At 41.0% G+C, this 23634-nt stretch overlaps 1 protein-coding gene across 1 annotated transcript; it reads left to right on the top strand.

Annotated features, from left to right (window-relative positions):
• The first annotated feature begins 1040 nt into the window (after positions 1 to 1040).
• Positions 1041 to 19895, top strand: LOC142661660 (neural cell adhesion molecule 1-like). Its single transcript, XM_075839082.1, has 9 exons — positions 1041 to 1262; positions 3697 to 3780; positions 11884 to 12093; positions 12229 to 12372; positions 12462 to 12599; positions 14579 to 14690; positions 16326 to 16489; positions 16958 to 17141; positions 18777 to 19895. Exons 1-9 carry the CDS (start codon positions 1202 to 1204, stop codon positions 18829 to 18831), a joined length of 1152 nt encoding a protein of 383 aa, XP_075695197.1. The 5' UTR covers positions 1041 to 1201; the 3' UTR covers positions 18832 to 19895.
• Positions 19896 to 23634: the final 3739 nt, after the last annotated feature.

The following is a 23634-nucleotide window of genomic DNA, read 5'->3' as shown; positions in this document are numbered from 1 at the left end:
TCTGTATATAATTATATATGTACAGCTGGTATAAGTTATACATCTTCTTGTATATAGTGATATGGAGCATGCTGGTATAACCTGGGTATATTCTGTATATAATTATATATGTACAGCTGGTATAAGTTATACATCTTCTTGTATATAGTGATATGGAGCGTGCTGGTATAACCTGGGTATCTTCTGTATATAATTATATATGTACAGCTGGTATAAGTTATACATCTTCTTGTATATAGTGATATGGAGCATGCTGGTATAACCTGGGTATCTTCTGTATATAATTATATATGTACAGCTGGTATAAGTTATACATCTTCTTGTATATAGTGATATGGAGCATGCTGGTATAACCTGGGTATCTTCTGTATATAATTATATATGTACAGCTGGTATAAGTTATACATCTTCTTGTATATAGTGATATGGAGCATGCTGGTATAACCTGGGTATCTTCTGTGTATAATTATATATGTACAGCTGGTATAAGTTATACATCTTCTTGTATGTAGTGATATGGAGCATGCTGGTATAACCTGGGTATCTTCTGTATATAATTATATATGTACAGCTGGTATAAGTTATACATCTTCTTGTATATAGTGATATGGAGCATGCTGGTATAACCTGGGTATCTTCTGTATATAATTATATATGTACAGCTGGTATAAGTTATACATCTTCTTGTATATAGTGATATGGAGCATGCTGATATAACCTGGGTATCTTCTGTATATAATTATATATGTACAGCTGGTATAAGTTATACATCTTCTTGTATATAGTGATATGGAGCATGCTGGTATAACCTGGGTATCTTCTGTATATAATTATATATATTTATATAATTTATCTTTATTGTATGCTACATATAAGTCAGGCCTATAGTAAGAATACAATTGGATTCTTTACGTCTCTCAGTAACCAGTGTGTTCACCCTTCCTTCCTCCACAGGGCAGACACAAGTCCCCGTCCCCCCCTCCCCATCCCCTCCTTTCCTCTCCCCTATGGTCTCCAGTTCTCTCTCTTGGCGCCTCACAGACTCTAGGATGACATGGTAGTGAGGTGAGCAGAGAGTTGGACGTGAGATGGGGTGAGGAGGGGGCTGTAGAGCAGAGTGGGGACAGAGGGCAGAGTCAGAAACAACAGGGTATAAATTCTAAGGGTCAGAGTTGTCCACCACAAACACAAGGACCAGAAGATGCTCAAGATGTCACCACAAGGATGCTCAGTGATCTTATTATTTTTACTGACCAAATCAGGTGAGCAATTCTATTTATTTCATTACATTATTTTACTTTATAGTTTTCTATTATATTGTTACATTATATTATTGTTTTTATTGTTACATTATATTATTGTTTTTATTGTTACATTATATTATTGTTTTTATTGTTACATTATATCATCGTTACATTTTATTTCTTTATCAGTTTTATTTATTTTTTACATTTATATTTTATATTGTCTTGTATTAAGATATTATTTTTGGGGTTTTTATTTCTTTTTACTAAATTTGAAAAAAAATTCACAAAATAATGTTGATTTTACTTACATTTTTAGTTAAAAAATGTAATATTTTATTTAAAATTATTAATAGTGAAATATAAGGCAGAAAAAAATTTAAAAAAAATAATGGATACTATAGATCATTTTTTTTATTTCTACAAAATTTTTTACGTAAAGAACACATTTTAGATGAATTTAATAGCCAATAACTTGTTGAATTTTAGATTTTTTTTTTTTTAATATACCACTAATCGGGTTCTAAACATGTGACACAGGGTTATCGCTTATAGTAAATGAATCCATTCAGCTACAGACGCGGCGCACGTGTCACTATCAGAGAGCGCGGGAGGAGCAGCGATATATTCACAGACCAGACGGCGCACTTCTCCACCTCCAACGTTGCTATGATTCTGACCTGCGTTTTATAAAATTTATTTTTAAATTATCATTTTTAATTCTAAAAAAAAATATTCAAATAAAATTGTGCAACAATGTAGCAATGACCTATGACCCTCCATATATAATAGTCTCCTAAATGGCAGAACTTCAGTGCAAATGGTTTTTGCGTATCAGAAAGCAATCAAATATTATTACTCCGCCCCTCAATCCTCTGATCGAAAGGATCTTTATGAAGGAGCTTTGAAATCTGAGCAAGAATTGGGGGAAAAAAAAGGAGTTATTCTTTATTAGGTGAAGTTATAATTTAATTCTTAAATGAAGTCATTTGTATCACTGGATTCTAGATTAAGTATATCCACTTGTACAGACCGGTATATCCACAGGGTCAGACCAGCTCCCCATACCACGATCTGACCCGGTGTAGACAGGCGTAAGGCTCCGTTCACAGCTGCATCGGGGCTCCGGTCAGGGGTTCCCTCGGACCTTTCCATCAAGGGAACCCCTGACCGAACCCAAACTGAAACTAGTCAATTCCTGCTGCGGAAAGTTGACAGAATTGCTGTGTTTTTCAACGGAGACGTCACCCCTCCCCCAACAATGAGAAAAACACAGCAAAATCTGCACTAGTTTCTGCGGAATTGCTGCAGGAATTTTCTGCGGCAAATCCGCAAAGTGTGGACACGCCCTAATGTGTCCACCAACGGTAGCGTTCACATTAAGAATAGTATCTCAACTTAGACCATTATCTCATCTTATAGATCTGTTATGTCTGTGTGACCCCCCCCCCCCCGAACATTTGGGGGATCCTCAGGAGATCGATGCGGATCTACAAAGCAGTAAAAACTGCAGTTGATAAATAATAAAATCGATGAAGAGCAGTGAACACTGGCGGCGGACTCCAGCCGCATGACGCTAAGCCGGGGTGCAGTGTGAATGCAGAGTATTTAAGGATTTAGCCACACCCCCGTCCAGTATCACATCCTCACATGATTGGAGGACTGCTGCAGGGGGCCGGGGGCGTGTGAAAACATCCTGATGATATAATGAAAGGGACGACCTATCCCTAACGAGCTCACAGCTGATGTTTAACCCTCTGCGTACCTAGGATGAGAACCTAGCCGCGGCCAAACTTTACTGATATGGTTCTAGGGGTATGTTCACACGGCTTATTTTCGGCCGTTTTTCGGGCTTGTAAATGTCCCGAAAAATGGCTGCAAAATCGGAAGCAGAACGCCCCCAAACATCTGCCCATTGATTTCGATGGGAAAAAACAGTGTTCTGTTCTGACGGGCTGTTTTTTTACGCAGTTGTTTTGAAAAACGGCCGCGATAAAGTAGTGCATGTCACTTTTTGAGCCGTTTTTTGGAGCCGTTTTTCATTGACTCTATAGAAAAACAGCTCCAAAAATGGCCGTAAAAAACGCAGCGAAAAACGCGAGTTGCTAAAAAAAACGGCTGAAAATCAGGAGCTTTATTCCCTTGAAAACAGCTCCGTATTTTCAGATGTTTTTCAGTAAGCGTGCGCGCATACCCTTAGTGAGTAACAGAAAACAATCAAATATTATTACTCCGCCCCTCGATCCTCTGATCTAAAGGATCTTTATGAAGGAACTTTGAAATCCGAACAAGAATTGGAAAAATATTTAATTATTCTTTATTAGGTGAAGTCATTTTCTGAATCTTGGTGGAGTTATCTTTTAATGATTGGGCGGGGTCATTATTTAATTCTTGGATGGAGTTTTCCTTTATTTTTGAATGAAATGAATTGTAATTATTTGTTTTCTTTTAGTCTTCTGTTCTAAGCCACGACTTGAAATCATCCCGTACAATGGAGAGATATACTTTGGAGATAGAAAAGACTTTCTGTGTAAATGTAAGGACATGTCGCCTTCTCTGATTTTCTGTGTCTAACCTCAATCTAACTATATTATATATCAGTGATGTCAGTAGCAGGGGGCGGGGCTGTGACAACCTCTCACACATGATATACAGGCTGGTTGTCAGTAGTAATAGATGAATAGCTGTTACTGTATATAAGATGTGTGGATCTCATGTCTGATCACAGTGTAATTATATTATATATCAGTGACGTCAGTGGCAGGGGGCGGGGCTGTGACAACCTCTCACACATGATATACAGGCTGGTTGTCAGTAGTAATAGATGAATAGCTGTTACTGTATATAAGATGTGTGGATCTCATGTCTGATCACAGTGTAATTATATTATATATCAGTGATGTCAGTAACAGGGGGCGGGGCTGTGACAACCTCTCACACATGATATACAGGCTGGTTGTCAGTAGTAATAGATGAATAGCTGTTACTGTATATAAGATGTGTGGATCTCATGTTTGATCACAGTGTAATTATATTATATATCAGCGATGTCAGTAACGGGGCGGGGCTGTGACAACCCCTCACACATGATATACAGGCTGGTTGTCAGTAGTAATAGATGAATAGCTGTTACTGTATATAAGATGTGTGGATCTCATGTCTGATCACAGTGTAATTATATTATATATCAGTGATGTCAGTAACAGGGGGCGGGGCTGTGACAACCTCTCACACATGATATACAGGCTGGTTGTCAGTAGTAATAGATGAATAGCTGTTACTGTATATAAGATGTGTGGATCTCATGTTTGATCACAGTGTAATTATATTATATATCAGCGATGTCAGTAACGGGGCGGGGCTGTGACAACCTCTCACACATGATATACAGGCTGGTTGTCAGTAGTAATAGATGAATAGCTGTTACTGTATATAAGATGTGTTGATCTCATGTCTGATCACAGTGTAATTATATTATATATCAGTGATGTCAGTAACAGGGGGCGGGGCTGTGACAACCTCTCACACATGATATACAGGCTGGTTGTCAGTAGTAATAGATGAATAGCTGTTACTGTATATAAGATGTGTGGATCTCATGTCTGATCACAATGTAATTATATTATATATCAGTGATGTCAGTAACGGGGCGGGGCTGTGACAACCCCTCACACATGATATACAGGCTGGTTGTCAGTAGTAATAGATGAATAGCTGTTACTGTATATAAGATGTGTGGATCTCATGTCTGATCATAGTGTAATTATATTATATATCAGTGATGTCAGTAACAGGGGGCGGGGCTGTGACAACCTCTCACACATGATATACAGGCTGGTTGTCAGTAGTAATAGATGAATAGCTGTTACTGTATATAAGATGTGTGGATCTCATGTCTGATCACATGTAATTATATTATATATCAGTGATGTCAGTAACAGGGGGCGGGGCTGTGACAACCTCTCACACATGATATACAGGCTGGTTGTCAGTAGTAATAGATGAATAGCTGTTACTGTATATAAGATGCGTGGATCTCATGTCTGATCACAATGTAATTATATATCAGTGATGTCAGTAACAGGGGGCGGGGCTGTGACAACCTCTCACACATGATATACAGGCTGGTTGTCAGTAGTAATAGATGAATAGCTGTTACTGTATATAAGATGTGTGGATCTCATGTCTGATCACAATGTAATTATATTATATATCAGTGATGTCAGTAACAGGGGGCGGGGCTGTGACAACCTCTCACACATGATATACAGGCTGGTTGTCAGTAGTAATAGATGAATAGCTGTTACTGTATATAAGATGTGTGGATCTCCTGTCTGATCACAATGTAATTATATTATATATCAGTGATGTCAGTAACAGGAGGCGGGGCTGTGACAACCTCTCACACATGATATACAGGCTGGTTGTCAGTAGTAATAGATGAATAGCTGTTACTGTATATAAGATGTGTGGATCTCATGTCTGATCACAGTGTAATTATATTATATATCAGTGATGTCAGTAACAGGGGGCGGGGCTGTGACAACCTCTCACACATGATATACAGGCTGGTTGTCAGTAGTAATAGATGAATAGCTGTGACTGTATATAAGATGTGTGGATCTCATGTCTGATCACAATGTAATTATATTATATATCAGTGATGTCAGTAACAGGGGGCGGGGCTGTGACAACCTCTCACACATGATATACAGGCTGGTTGTCAGTAGTAATAGATGAATAGCTGTTACTGTATATAAGATGTGTGGATCTCATGTCTGATCACAGTGTAATTATATTATATATCAGTGACGTCAGTGGCAGGGGGCGGGGCTGTGACAACCTCTCACACATGATATACAGGCTGGTTGTCAGTAGTAATAGATGAATAGCTGTTACTGTATATAAGATGTGTGGATCTCATGTCTGATCACAGTGTAATTATATTATATATCAGTGATGTCAGTAACAGGGGGCGGGGCTGTGACAACCTCTCACACATGATATACAGGCTGGTTGTCAGTAGTAATAGATGAATAGCTGTTACTGTATATAAGATGTGTGGATCTCATGTTTGATCACAGTGTAATTATATTATATATCAGCGATGTCAGTAACGGGGCGGGGCTGTGACAACCCCTCACACATGATATACAGGCTGGTTGTCAGTAGTAATAGATGAATAGCTGTTACTGTATATAAGATGTGTGGATCTCATGTCTGATCACAGTGTAATTATATTATATATCAGTGATGTCAGTAACAGGGGGCGGGGCTGTGACAACCTCTCACACATGATATACAGGCTGGTTGTCAGTAGTAATAGATGAATAGCTGTTACTGTATATAAGATGTGTGGATCTCATGTTTGATCACAGTGTAATTATATTATATATCAGCGATGTCAGTAACGGGGCGGGGCTGTGACAACCTCTCACACATGATATACAGGCTGGTTGTCAGTAGTAATAGATGAATAGCTGTTACTGTATATAAGATGTGTTGATCTCATGTCTGATCACAGTGTAATTATATTATATATCAGTGATGTCAGTAACAGGGGGCGGGGCTGTGACAACCTCTCACACATGATATACAGGCTGGTTGTCAGTAGTAATAGATGAATAGCTGTTACTGTATATAAGATGTGTGGATCTCATGTCTGATCACAATGTAATTATATTATATATCAGTGATGTCAGTAACGGGGCGGGGCTGTGACAACCCCTCACACATGATATACAGGCTGGTTGTCAGTAGTAATAGATGAATAGCTGTTACTGTATATAAGATGTGTGGATCTCATGTCTGATCATAGTGTAATTATATTATATATCAGTGATGTCAGTAACAGGGGGCGGGGCTGTGACAACCTCTCACACATGATATACAGGCTGGTTGTCAGTAGTAATAGATGAATAGCTGTTACTGTATATAAGATGTGTGGATCTCATGTCTGATCACATGTAATTATATTATATATCAGTGATGTCAGTAACAGGGGGCGGGGCTGTGACAACCTCTCACACATGATATACAGGCTGGTTGTCAGTAGTAATAGATGAATAGCTGTTACTGTATATAAGATGCGTGGATCTCATGTCTGATCACAATGTAATTATATATCAGTGATGTCAGTAACAGGGGGCGGGGCTGTGACAACCTCTCACACATGATATACAGGCTGGTTGTCAGTAGTAATAGATGAATAGCTGTTACTGTATATAAGATGTGTGGATCTCATGTCTGATCACAATGTAATTATATTATATATCAGTGATGTCAGTAACAGGGGGCGGGGCTGTGACAACCTCTCACACATGATATACAGGCTGGTTGTCAGTAGTAATAGATGAATAGCTGTTACTGTATATAAGATGTGTGGATCTCCTGTCTGATCACAATGTAATTATATTATATATCAGTGATGTCAGTAACAGGAGGCGGGGCTGTGACAACCTCTCACACATGATATACAGGCTGGTTGTCAGTAGTAATAGATGAATAGCTGTTACTGTATATAAGATGTGTGGATCTCATGTCTGATCACAGTGTAATTATATTATATATCAGTGATGTCAGTAACAGGGGGCGGGGCTGTGACAACCTCTCACACATGATATACAGGCTGGTTGTCAGTAGTAATAGATGAATAGCTGTGACTGTATATAAGATGTGTGGATCTCATGTCTGATCACAATGTAATTATATTATATATCAGTGATGTCAGTAACAGGGGGCGGGGCTGTGACAACCTCTCACACATGATATACAGGCTGGTTGTCAGTAGTAATAGATGAATAGCTGTTACTGTATATAAGATGTGTGGATCTCATGTCTGATCACAGTGTAATTATATTATATATCAGTGATGTCAGTAACAGGGGGCGGAGCTGTGACAACCTCTCACACATGATATACAGGCTGGTTGTCAGTAGTAATAGATGAATAGCTGTTACTGTATATAAGATGTGTGGATCTCATGTCTAATCTCAATCTAACTATATTATATATCAGTGACGTCAGTGGCAGGGGGCGGGGCTGTGACAACCTCTCACACATGATATACAGGCTGGTTGTCAGTAGTAATAGATGAATAGCTGTTACTGTATATAAGATGTGTGGATCTCATGTCTGATCACAGTGTAATTATATTATATATCAGTGATGTCAGTAACAGGGGGCGGGGCTGTGACTACCTCTCACACATGATATACAGGCTGGTTGTCAGTAGTAATAGATGAATAGCTGTTACTGTATATAAGATGTGTGGATCTCATGTCTGATCACAGTGTAATTATATTATATATCAGCGATGTCAGTAACAGGGGGCGGGGCTGTGACAACCTCTCACACATGATATACAGGCTGGTTGTCAGTAGTAATAAATGAATAGCTGTTACTGTATATAAGATGTGTGGATCTCATGTCTGATCACATGTAATTATATTATATATTAGTGATGTCAGTAACAGGGGGCGGGGCTGTGACAACCTCTCACACATGATATACAGGCTGGTTGTCAGTAGTAATAGATGAATAGCTGTTACTGTAAATAAGATGTGTGGATCTCATGTCTGATCACAGTGTAATTATATTATATATCAGTGATGTCAGTAACAGGGGGCGGGGCTGTGACAACCTCTCACACATGATATACAGGCTGGTTGTCAGTAGTAATAGATGAATAGCTGTTACTGTATATAAGATGTGTGGATCTCATGTCTGATCACAGTGTAATTATATTATATATCAGTGATGTCAGTAACAGGGGGCGGGGCTGTGACAACCTCTCACACATGATATACAGGCTGGTTGTCAGTAGTAATAGATGAATAGCTGTTACTGTATATAAGATGTGTGGATCTCATGTCTGATCACAATGTAATTATATATCAGTGATGTCAGTAACAGGGGGCGGGGCTGTGACAACCTCTCACACATGATATACAGGCTGGTTGTCAGTAATAATAGATGAATAGCTGTTACTGTATATAAGATGTGTTGATCTCATGTCTGATCACAGTGTAATTATATTATATATCAGTGATGTCAGTAACGGGGCGGGGCTGTGACAACCCCTCACACATGATATACAGGCTGGTTGTCAGTAGTAATAGATGAATAGCTGTTACTGTATATAAGATGTGTGGATCTCATGTCTGATCACAGTGTAATTATATTATATATCAGTGATGTCAGTAACAGGGGGCGGGGCTGTGACAACCTCTCACACATGATATACAGGCTGGTTGTCAGTAGTAATAGATGAATAGCTGTTACTGTATATAAGATGTGTGGATCTCATGTCTGATCACAATGTAATTATATTATATATCAGTGATGTCAGTAACGGGGCGGGGCTGTGACAACCCCTCACACATGATATACAGGCTGGTTGTCAGTAGTAATAGATGAATAGCTGTTACTGTATATAAGATGTGTGGATCTCATGTCTGATCACAGTGTAATTATATTATATATCAGTGATGTCAGTAACAGGGGGCGGGGCTGTGACAACCTCTCACACATGATATACAGGCTGGTTGTCAGTAGTAATAGATGAATAGCTGTTACTGTATATAAGATGCGTGGATCTCATGTCTGATCACAATGTAATTATATATCAGTGATGTCAGTAACAGGGGGCGGAGCTGTGACAACCTCTCACACATGATATACAGGCTGGTTGTCAGTAGTAATAGATGAATAGCTGTTACTGTATATAAGATGTGTGGATCTCATGTCTAATCTCAATCTAACTATATTATATATCAGTGACGTCAGTGGCAGGGGGCGGGGCTGTGACAACCTCTCACACATGATATACAGGCTGGTTGTCAGTAGTAATAGATGAATAGCTGTTACTGTATATAAGATGTGTGGATCTCATGTCTGATCACAATGTAATTATATATCAGTGATGTCAGTAACAAGGGGTGGGGCTGTGACAACCTCTCACACATGATATACAGGCTGGTTGTCAGTAGTAATAGATGAATAGCTGTTACTGTATATAAGATGTGTGGATCTCATGTCTGATCACAATGTAATTATATTATGTATCAGTGATGTCAGTAACAGGGGGTGGGGCTGTGACAACCTCTCACACATGATATACAGGCTGGTTGTCAGTAGTAATAGATGAATAGCTGTGACTGTATATAAGATGTGTGGATCTCATGTCTGATCACAGTGTAATTATATTATATATCAGTGATGTCAGTAACAGGGGGCGGGGCTGTGACAACCTCTCACACATGATATACAGGCTGGTTGTCAGTAGTAATAGATGAATAGCTGTTACTGTATATAAGAAGTGTGGATCTCATGTCTGATCACAGTGTAATTATATTATATATCAGTGATGTCAGTAACAGGGGGCGGAGCTGTGACAACCTCTCACACATGATATACAGGCTGGTTGTCAGTAGTAATAGATGAATAGCTGTTACTGTATATAAGATGTGTGGATCTCATGTCTAATCTCAATCTAACTATATTATATATCAGTGACGTCAGTGGCAGGGGGCGGGGCTGTGACAACCTCTCACACATGATATACAGGCTGGTTGTCAGTAGTAATAGATGAATAGCTGTTACTGTATATAAGATGTGTGGATCTCATGTCTGATCACAATGTAATTATATTATGTATCAGTGATGTCAGTAACAGGGGGTGGGGCTGTGACAACCTCTCACACATGATATACAGGCTGGTTGTCAGTAGTAATAGATGAATAGCTGTGACTGTATATAAGATGTGTGGATCTCATGTCTGATCACAGTGTAATTATATTATATATCAGTGATGTCAGTAACAGGGGGCGGGGCTGTGACAACCTCTCACACATGATATACAGGCTGGTTGTCAGTAGTAATAGATGAATAGCTGTTACTGTATATAAGATGTGTGGATCTCATGTCTGATCACATGTAATTATATTATATATTAGTGATGTCAGTAACAGGGGGCGGGGCTGTGACAACCTCTCACACATGATATACAGGCTGGTTGTCAGTAGTAATAGATGAATAGCTGTTACTGTATATAAGATGTGTGGATCTCATGTCTGATCACATGTAATTATATTATATATCAGTGATGTCAGTAACAGGGGGCGGGGCTGTGACAACCTCTCACACATGATATACAGGCTGGTTGTCAGTATAATAGATGAATAGCTGTTACTGTATATAAGATGTGGGGATCTCATGTCTGATCACATGTAATTATATTATATATCAGTGATGTCAGTAACAGGGGGCGGGGCTGTGACAACCTCTCACACATGATATGCAGGCTGGTTGTCAGTAGCAATAGATGAATAGCTGTTACTGTATATAAGATGTGTGGATCTCATGTCTGATCACAATGTAATTATATTATATATCAGTGATGTCAGTAACAGGGGGCGGGGCTGTGACAACCTCTCACACATGATATACAGGCTGGTTGTCAGTGGTAATAGATGAATAGCTGTTACTGTTTAATGTAAAATCAATAACCAGGTGACCGCATCATAAAGTAATAGGGGGATTGTTTATGTTGGGTGGAGGTGCCCTTTAAATATCATTTTTATTATTTCCATGTTATCTTCTGTATAAAGTGATTTTTTTTCTTTCTTTCTTCTAACAGCCAATGTGGAGGCCACAATAAAATGGATAAATTCTGATGAGGAGGAAATCGAGGATGAAGAAGGTCGTTACATGCAAAAACGCATTGATGAGAACGTGCAGACACTGTACGTGACAGCATCCAAGATGGAGGCCGACCGCGTGATCCAGTGCCATGCCGAGTCCGAATCTGGAGAGAGTTCAACTGTGGAGATAAAACTGAGGATCATCCGTAAGTTGTACGCCCCCTAATATGGCATGATCTATAGCGATGCAAAGCTGCTCAGCAGTGACCCCTAGAGGTCAGATCGTAGTAGTGCAATAATTGACATATAATATACTTGGAATTTGGTTTTAATTTCTGCAGAAAAACCTAAATTTGTGAAGGATGTGGAGACACGGAAGGAATTCACTACAGAGTCCGCAGCTAAGTTGCCCTGTGAGGTGGAAGGGATCCCGCGCCCCCAGGTCACCTGGTACCGATATGGAATGGCCATCACCCCCCTCCCAGGTCAGTCCTGAACGTCACCCTCTATACAGACTGTACAGTCATCACCCCTTTTGGACGGCCCCATCACAGTCCTATGATTTCCCTTACAGGTCACCTCTCCGCCGGTGCTGATGGTACTCTGGCCATTAAAAAGATCCAGCTTTCCGATGCCGGGCTGTACTACTGCATGGCGTACATCAGAGATAGGAATGAGATGGCCTACAAGAACGTCACTGTCATCGTCAATGGTGCGTTCCCTGCCACATCGAGGAGATGTTGAAGAATTCTAAGAGAATTAGTCGTCGACTTATGATGGCTACGAGTGATGGACTCCAGGCCAACTCTTATAATCCTGGCTCAAATGTATACAGCATTTCTTAAAGGAACACTAGAGGCTAAACTGATACACTGTGTTATGCCTAATGCAGGCCTGAGGGGCGGAGCTTCATAGAGATTCCTGTGTCAAGCTCCACCCTCTCCAGTTCTGCACTGGGCATAACACAGTTTAGCCTGGAGTGTTCCTTTAAGGATAGAATTCATATCATGATGTTGACCGATCATACAGACAGGCCATGACACTGTGATGGGGGCATGGAAGGTGGAGAACGTGATTCCTAAGCAACTATGGGGCCTTTTCCCCTCAGTGTTCACCCTTTTCTCTCAGCAACTGTGCATAGAGGTGCTCAAGAAGTAATGAGCCACCCTAAAATAACAGTATGGGCCCCTATATAACAGTATCAGGAGGGGATGGGCCCCTATATAACAGTGTCAGGAGGTGATGGGCCCCTATATAACAGTATCAGGAGGTGATGGGCCCTATATAACAGTGTCAGGAGGTGATGGGCCCCCTATATAACAGTATCAGGAGGTGATGGGCCCCTCTATATAACAGTATCAGGAGGTGATGGGCCCCTCTATATAACAGTATAACTTGGTGATGGGCCCCTATATAACATTATCAGGAGGTGATGGGCCCCCGGTGCCCTGATGGCTGATGTGCAGCCTGTTGCACTGTGTGTGTTAGGGGGGATTCACACGAGCGTGATTTTCGTGCGTGCAGGCCACGTATTTTTCGTGCGCCACGCACAGCCCTATAGTAGTCAATGGGGCAGTTCAAACAGTGCGTGATTTGTGCGCAGCGTTTGTTCGCTGCGTACAAAACGCGACAGGTTCAATATCTCCGCGTATTTCGCGCATCACGCACCCATTGAAGTCAATGGGTGCGTGAAAACCACGCAGGTCGCACGGAAGCACTTCCGTGCGAACCGACTGAAACAGCGCACCAGCTGTCAAAAGGATGAATGTAAACAGAAAAGCACCACGTGCTTTTCTGTTTCCAAGCATCCTAACGGAGTGTCTTTTTAGATAAGCGAAGCCGGACAAGCGAACCGAACTTCACCGGGTTCGGCCGAACTCGTTTTGGCCGAACCTGGCAAAAAAAATTCCGGTACGCGACGTCAGGAGAAAGTCACTGTCCAGGGTGCTGAAAGCGTTAAACTGGTTCAGCACCATGGACAGTGACTTCCGATCCCAATATACATGAACCTGTAAAAAAAAACGAAGTTCTGACTTACCGATTACTCCCGGCTTCTTCCTCCAGTCTGACCTCCCGGGATGACAATTCAGTCCAAGTGACAGCTCCAGCCAATCACAGGCCAAGCACAGGCTGCAGCGGTCACATGGACTGCCGCGTCATCCAGGGAGGTGGGGCCCGATGTCAAGAGAGGCGCGTCACCAAGGACGCGTCACCAAGGCAACGGCCGGGAGAGAAGTTCTCGGTAAGTACGAACTTTTTCTTTTTTTTTAACAGGTTGCTGTATATTGTGTTCGGCATTCACTGTCGAGGGGGCTGAAAGAGTTACTGCCGATCAGTTAGCTCTTTCAGTACCTTGGATAGTGACGGGCGTCGACTAGACTCATCTCTATGATGGCGGCTGCGCGAAAATCACGCAGCGGCGCATCATACACGGATGACACACGCAGCTGTCAAATGTTTTTTGCGCGCGCAAAACGCAGCGTTGTTTGCGCGCGCAAAAACGCAACGTTCGTCTGAATCTGCCCTTAGGTTACCAACCCATAGCTACAGAATATATAATCTTCTTCATCATCATCTTCATCATCTTCATCATTTTCATCTTCATCTTCATCATCTTCATCATCATTATCATCTTCATCATCTTCATCTTCATCATCTTCATCATCATCTTCATCTTGTGTCTCTTCTTAGCTGCTCCGATCGTTCACTTCAACAATACGAATCCCAACATCACCTCCAAATCCAACACGTCCTTCACCTGTTACGTGACCGGACACCCCGAGCCCCAGATCACATGGAAAAAGTGAGTGACACCCAAATATAATGTGTCCAGTAATATTACATGATGGGGGACGTAGTGCTCAGTATATCCCTGAGACTGTATCACACATGATAGGATTAGATACACGGCTCAGCAGACAGTATCACACATGATAGGATTAGATACAGCAGCTCAGCAGACAGTATCACACATGATAGTATTAGATACACAGCTCAGCAGACAGTATCACACATGATAGGATTAGATACACGGCTCAGCAGACAGTATCACACATGATAGGATTAGATACAGTGGCTCAGCAGACAGTATCACACATGATAGGATTAGATACACGGCTCAGCAGACAGTATCACACATGATAGGATTAGATACACGGCTCAGCAGACAGTATCACACATGATAGGATTAGATACAGTGGCTCAGCAGGCAGTATCACACATGATAGGATTAGATACACAGCTCAGCAGACAGTATCACACATGATAGGATTAGATACACAGCTCAGCAGACAGTATCACACATGATAGGATTAGATACACGGCTCAGCAGACAGTATCACACATGATAGGATTAGATACATAGCTCAGCAGACAGTATCACACATGGTAGGATTAGATACACAGCTCATTAGACAGTATGACACATGATAGGATTAGATACACAGCTCAGCAGACAGTATCACACATGATAGGATTAGATACACAGCTCAGCAGACAGTATCACACATGATAGGATTAGATACACAGCTCAGCAGACATTATCACACATGATAGGATTAGATACACAGCTCAGCAGACAGTATCACACATGATAGGATTAGATACACAGCTCAGCAGACATTATCACACATGATAGGATTAGATACACAGCTCAGCAGACAGTATCACACATGATAGGATTAGATACACGGCTCAGCAGACAGTATCACACATGATAGGATTAGATACATAGCTCAGCAGACAGTATCACACATGGTAGGATTAGATACACAGCTCAGCACACAGTATCACACATGATAGGATTAGATACACAGCTCAGCAGACAGTATCACACATGATAGGATTAGATACACAGCTCAGCAGACATTATCACACATGATAGGATTAGATACACAGCTCAGCAGACAGTATCACACATGATAGGATTAGATACACGGCTCAGCAGACAGTATCACACATGATAGGATTGGATACATAGCTCAGCAGACAGTATCACACATGGTAGGATTAGATACACAGCTCAGCACACAGTATCACACATGATAGGATTAGATACACAGCTCAGCAGACAGTATCACACATGATAGGATTAGATACATAGCTCAGCAGACAGTATCACACATGGTAGGATTAGATACACAGTTCAGCAGACAGTATCACACAAGATAGGATTAGATACACATCTCAGCAGACAGTATCACACATGATAGGATTAGATACAGTGACTCAGCAGACAGTATCACACATGATAGGATTAGATACACGGCTCAGTAGACAGTATCACACATGATAGGATTAGATACACAGCTCAGCAGACAGTATCACACATGATAGGATTAGATACACCCCTCAGCAGACAGTATCACACATGATAGGATCAGATACACCCCTCAGCAGGCCTCGTGTTCTTCTGACCCGGCGTTGCTTGTGTACTCAGGGGGGATCAGGACGTTCCTCTTGATGGACACAAGTTTGTCCTGAGCTCCGGGGGTCTGGAGCTGTCAATCACGGAGCTGGACGAGGATGATGAAGGAGAATACACCTGTCATGCTGTGAACAGCCTCGGGGAGCACAACACCACATTGTATCTACAGGTCATGGGTACGTATAACGCCGGCCCCGCAGAGGCAGTCCGGGGGCCACTACAGCACCGTGTGTATTCAGTCCTACCTAATTAAAGGGCCACTAACCTCCAGTCCAGAGCTTATAATTGTACTGAAGTGTTATAAGAGGAGCGGCTGATATTAATGACACATATGATGTAATGTCTCTGCGGGGTCTCAGCACTGGAGATATGTGACATAAAGTCGTGGTCATGGGGGAGGGGGGGGGGTTTCTACACTTTCTGTCACTTTTTTGTTGAAGAACACTACAGTCATCCTCTCCACAGCCTGAAATAGCTGATAACAGGGAGCAACAGATTGTAGCCGCAGCCCAGCCTGAAATAACTCTGGTTCTTTATAAGATATTGATGCACATTGGGGTCATATTATCTTCATAGTTTCAGCTGCATTTCTGAAGTTGTTGCTCCTCTAATGACTTGTTGCTAACCCGTCCATGACTTTCTAGATGTCCCTCAGGGTGTAGGAGCCGGGGTGATCACCGGAATCATTCTCCTCATCTTCTTGGTGGCTCTTCTGGCTGTGGACCTGACCTGCTATAGGACCAGGCGCAGAGGCTTCCTCATGTACCTCACCACAAACCTGCTGGGCCGCCCATCCCCAAGAGTCAAGCTGGAGAATAACGATGCTAAGTGAGTTACTGATTCTGAGATACATCCTGTATTATACTCCAGAGCTGCACTCACTATTCTGCTGGTGGAGTCACTGTGTATATACATTACATTACTTATCCTGTACTGATTCTGAGATACATCCTGTATTATACTCCAGAGCTGCACTCACTATTCTGCTGGTGGAGTCACTGTGTACATACATTACATTACTTATCCTGTACTGATCCTGAGTTACATCCTGTATTATACTCCAGAGCTGCACTCACTATTCTGCTGGTGGAGTCACTGTGTACATACATTACATTACTTATCCTGTACTGATCCTGAGTTACATCCTGTATTATACTCCAGAGCTGCACTCACTATTCTGCTGGTGGAGTCACTGTGTACATACATTACATTACTTATCCTGTACTGATCCTGAGTTACATCCTGTATTATTCTCCAGAGCTGCACTCACTATTCTGCTGGTGGAGTCACTGTGTACATACATTACATTACTTATCCTGTACTGATCCTGAGTTACATCCTGTATTATACTCCAGAGCTGCACTCACTATTCTGCTGGTGGAGTCACTGTGTACATACATTACATTACTTATCCTGTACTGATCCGGAGTTACATCCTGTATTATACTCCAGAGCTGCACTCACTATTCTGCTGGTGGAGTCACTGTGTACATACATTACATTATTTATCCTGTACTGATCCTGAGTTACATCTTGTATTATACTCCAGAGCTGCACTCACTATTCTGCTGGTGGAGTCACTGTGTACATACATTACATTACTTATCCTGTACTGATCCTGAGTTACATCCTGTATTATACTCCAGAGCTGCACTCACTATTCTGCTGGTGGAGTCACTGTGTACATACATTACTTATCCTGTACTGATCCTGAGTTACATCCTGTATTATACTCCAGAGCTGCACTCACTATTCTGCTGGTGGAGTCACTGTGTACATACATTACTTATCCTGTACTGATCCTTAGTTACATCTTGTATTATACTCCAGAGCTGCACTCACTATTCTGCTGGTGGAGTCACTGTGTACATACATTACATTACTTATCCTGTACTGATCCTGAGTTACATCCTGTATTATACTCCAGAGCTGCACTCACTATTCTGCTGGTGGAGTCACTGTGTACATACATTACATTACTTATCCTGTACTGATCCTGAGTTACATCCTGTATTATACTCCAGAGCTGCACTCACTATTCTGCTGGTGGAGTCACTGTGTACAAACATTACATTACTTATACTGTACTGATCCTGAGTTATATCCTGTATTATACTCCAGAGCTGCACTCACTATTCTGCTGGTGGAGTCACTGTGTACATACATTACATTACTTATCCTGTATTATACTCCAGAGCTGTACTCTGTATTCCCTGCTTGTGTCTGCACAGAGCTTATTTTGGTGATACAGTCATCTGTTGTAGGAACACTGACTCCTGCATTATAGGAGCTAAGCTGTTATGGTTGTTTGTCAAGCTTGCTGACTGTTTCCAATTGCAACAAGCCGAGCTGTGACTGCAGCTCTGGAGTATATTACATAGAATAATTCCATATATAATCTATACAATCATTTTTTTGCTTTATTCTTCATCTCCAATCTGATGAAAATGACTTTACTTGTAGGAAGGCGACTGCAGATAAGAGTCACGTGGTGAATATTTCAGGGATCGACGCCTGACACACAAACTTTACCTATAAATGGTGCCGATGATCCCGAACAAAATACTGAACGGATAAAAAACTCAATTGTATCCATCGACTTTGGCGCAATAAACTCTTCCTGGAGGACGGCGCACTGTATATAACAACTCTCAGCAAGTCATAGAATCCGATCCGCATAATACTTAAAGGGGAAATGCATCAATATATAATTTGTGAGGATCTGAGAAATGTAACCACGGCTGAATCCAAAATCAAAGGGGCCACGACGCTCTTTAGATCGCCTGAACTTTAAATTCTTGCACTACCGCCAGTGATTGTCAGGGGTCTGAATTCCCCGCCCCCACTGATGACATATTCTGACTTTGATAGGCGTGATGGACTTCCCCTTTAAATTTCAGATGTCTCCCTATGGCTATGCAATGGTATTCAATAGTTCCCCTTGTAAATATAACACGGACCCCTAAAGAATATGTTTTCACACCCCAGCCCCCAACCCCAATATTAGTCCCAGCTTATTATAATATTAATTCTTCATCTTCCCTCTTTATACATTTCTAATTGTTTGTATCCCTAATGAAAGTTGTCACCCCCCCCCCTCCCTCTATGGAAGATGAAGAGTTAAAGGGCCGGTCCTGCCTTCTGCAAACAAAACCTAATTATCTGTGCTTTAATTACTCACAAATTTTAAGATCTTTGCTTGCTGGCAGTGAATGTGATTGTTTTTGTTAAGATTGAAAGGCAGAAAAACTGTACAGACCCAATACTTCTCACAGCTGATGAGTTTGTTACACTGTATCTAGGACAGGAAAGAGCTGTGTGCTGCTGATGATTGTCTTCACTGATACATTGTAACAAGCCCTCAGCTGTGTGAGCAGAACTAGGTCAGGACAGGTTGGAAGTTGCAGAAACGTTCATTATAGGTATTAAGGTTTATTTCTATAAGGCCCAACCCCAATTTAACCCTCCGGAATGTTCTTTTTAATGTACAGAGAATGATGGGGAATGTCCAGTCCTGTGTATTATAATATCATGTACAAAGATCGACGTCTCGTGTGGAAATGTCACAAATAATTTCAATAAAAAAACAGCAAATAGATCTTTTTGTCTTCGTTTTTTTGTTCTAGGCGTCAGGTGATCGGTGGCGTTGATTATTTGATCTCAAAACCGACCGTTGTCACTCACTTTACGGAAAAAATTATGTGTTTAGGTCACACACTGTAATACTTAAAAATGGCCACAAGATGGCAGTGTGGCCTGTCCTCTGCAGGGGTCATATTGTTCAGCTGTAGGGTATAGTGGAGGGGGATGTGATGTCATATTGTGATGTCATATTGTGATGTCACGTTCACATGAAATGCGTTGAGGGGGTACAGACACAAATTTTAGGGTATGTTCACACAGCTTATTTTCGGCCATTTGTCGGGCCGTAAACGGCCGAAAAACGACCGAAAAATCAGAAGCAGAACGCCTCCAAACATCTGCCCATTGATTCCAATGGGAAAAACGGCGTTCTGTTCCAACGGACCATTTTTTTATGTGACCGTTTTGAAAAACGGCGGCGCAAAAAAACGGCCGCGAAAAAGAAGTGCATGTCCCTTCTTGAGACGTTTTTGGAGCCATTTTTCATTGACCATAGAAAAACAGGTCCAAACACGGGCGTAAAAAACGCAGCGAAAAACGCGAGTTGCTTAAAAACGTCTGAATATCAGGAGCTGTTCTCCCTTGAAAATAGCGCCGTATTTTCAGACGTTTTTGGTTAAGCTTGTGAACACAATCTTAGGCCTTATTCACACGAGCGTGACCATTTTGCACGCGTAAAAAAACCGCAATGTTTGCGGGCGTTGCAGTTCCATGTGACATCCGTGTACGGTGCGCGTCTGCGTTTTTTACGCGCGTATGTCATCCGTATGTCACGCGTTTTTTAAAAAGGTGTTTTTTTTTTCTCATCATTTCTTTAGCAACTGTTGCGTGAATCACGGACAGCGCATGTATGGCGTCCGTGTGCTACACGTGATTTTCACGCACCCATAGACATCAATGGGTGCGTAATGCGCAAAAAACACACAATATGACCCGCAGCGGACGCACGCTGCGTGGAAAACACTGAATGTCTGAACGGCCCCATTAAATTGCAGAGGTCCGTGTGACGTCTGTCGTTTTAACGCCCGTAACACGGACGTGAAATACGCTGGTGTGAATAAGGCCCAAACTGAGGGTGGGGACCTCCCAACATTTTTTAGGTTCCCCTCCCCTTAGATTTTACATATATATGCTGGGTTGGGGGCTACAGCTTCAGTAACAACCTCCAAAATCATAGAGATCCAGGAAGCTGAGATCGAGGCTGCTGTTTGTAAGACGCTTGTAATATAGAGGAGAGGAAGGGAACATTGTGGTCGGGGGCAGATTCTTTCCTGAGCTTTGTCCTGTGAGTCTGTCCTGGGTTTGGCGCCGGGTCACCCCCGCTGTGGCCCTATGGCGGTGGCAGCGCTGCGGGTATTACGTGTCACACACGAAACATTGTTGCTTCATTCTATAAAGATACATAATAACCAGTAATGTAATATCGGAGCAGAACATCTGAGACCGCAGGGCGACATTGAGTGGCGATTACGCTGAAATCACATCCGCCGCGTCAATAACGTTCTGCTCCATCAAATGAAATTGACAGAGCGCCAGATTCGTCGTATTACGGACATCAATAATTTCCGGCAGACACCATTGGCTTATAATTGGGTTTGTCAGGTTCTGTTGTGGTGTCGTTTGTTTAACAGGAAGAAAAGCGCTGCATGATTCACGTCACGTGTGAACAGAGACTTATCAGCAGCCAAAACAGAATACAAGATGACTTATACCAGCTGTACATATATAATTATATACAGAAGATACCCAGGTTATACCAGCATGCTCCATATCACTATATACAAGAAGATGCATAACTTATACCAGCTGTACATATATAATTATATACAGAATATACCCAGGTTATGCCAGCATGCTCCATATCACTGTATACAAGAAGATGTATAACTTATACCAGCTGTACATATATAATTATATACAGAAGACACCCAGGTTATACCAGCATGCTCCATATCACTATATACAAGAAGATGTATAACTTATACCAGCTGTACATATATAATTATATACAGAAGATACCCAGGTTATACCAGCATGCTCCATATCACTATATACAAGAAGATGTATAACTTATACCAGCTGTACATATATAAATATATACAGAAGATGCCCAGGTTATACCAGCATGCTCCATATCACTATATACAAGAAGATGCATAACTTATACCAGCTGTACATATATAATTATATACAGAAGATACCCAGGTTATACCAGCATGCTCCATATCACTATATACAAGAAGATGCATAACTTATACCAGCTGTACATATATAATTATATACAGAATATACCCAGGTTATGCCAGCATGCTCCATATCACTGTATACAAGAAGATGTATAACTTATACCAGCTGTACATATATAATTATATACAGAAGACACCCAGGTTATACCAGCATGCTCCATATCACTATATACAAGAAGATGTATAACTTATACCAGCTGTACATATATAAATATATACAGAAGATACCCAGGGTATACCAGCATGCTCCATATCACTATATACAGGAAGATGCATAACTTATACCAGCTGTACATATATAATTATATACAGGAGATACCCAGGTTATACCAGCATGCTCCATATCACTATATACAAGAAGATGTATAACTTATACCAGCTGTACATATATAATTCTATACAGAAGATGCCCAGGTTATACCAGCATGCTCCATATCACTATATACAAGTGTATAACTTATACCAGCTGTACATATATAATTATATACAGAAGATACCCAGGTTGTACCAGCATGCTCCACATCACTATACACAAGAAGATGCATAACTTATACCTGCTGTACATATATAATTATATACAGAAGATACCCAGGTTGTACCAGCATGCTCCATATCACTATATACAAGAATATATATAACTTATACCAGCTGTACATATATAATTATATACAGAAGATACCCAGGTTATACCAGCATGCTCCATATCACTAGATACAAGAAGATGTATAACTTATACCAGCTGTACATATATAATTATATACAGGAGATACCCAGGTTATACCAGCATGCTCCATATCACTATATACAAGAAGATGTATAACTTATACCAGCTGTACATATATAATTATATACAGAAGATACCCAGGTTGTACCAGCATGCTCCACATCACTATACACAAGAAGATGCATAACTTATACCAGCTGTACATATATAATTATATACAGAAGATACCCAGGTTGTACCAGCATGCTCCATATCACTATATACAAGATGTATAACTTATACCAGCTGTACATATATAATTATATACAGAAGATACCCGGGTTATTCCAGCTTTACATATATAATTATATACAGAAGATACCCAGGTTATTCCAGCATTCTCCATATCACTATATACAAGAAGATGTATAACTTATACCAGCTGTACATATATAATTATATACAGAAGATACCCAGGTTATACCAGCATGCTCCATATCACTATATACAAGAAGATGTATAACTTATACCAGCTGTACATATATAATTATATACAGAAGATACCCAGGTTATACCAGCATGCTCCATATCACTATATACAGGAAGATGTATAACTTATACCAGCTGTACATATATAATTATATACAGAAGATACCCAGGTTATACCAGCATGCTCCATATCACTATATACAGGAAGATGTATAACTTATACCAGCTGTACATATATAAT

The sequence above is a fragment of the Rhinoderma darwinii genome, chromosome 10 (assembly GCF_050947455.1).
Source record: "Rhinoderma darwinii isolate aRhiDar2 chromosome 10, aRhiDar2.hap1, whole genome shotgun sequence".
Taxonomy (NCBI): Eukaryota; Metazoa; Chordata; class Amphibia; order Anura; family Rhinodermatidae; genus Rhinoderma; species Rhinoderma darwinii.
This window is presented reverse-complemented; position numbering and strand designations above follow the sequence as displayed.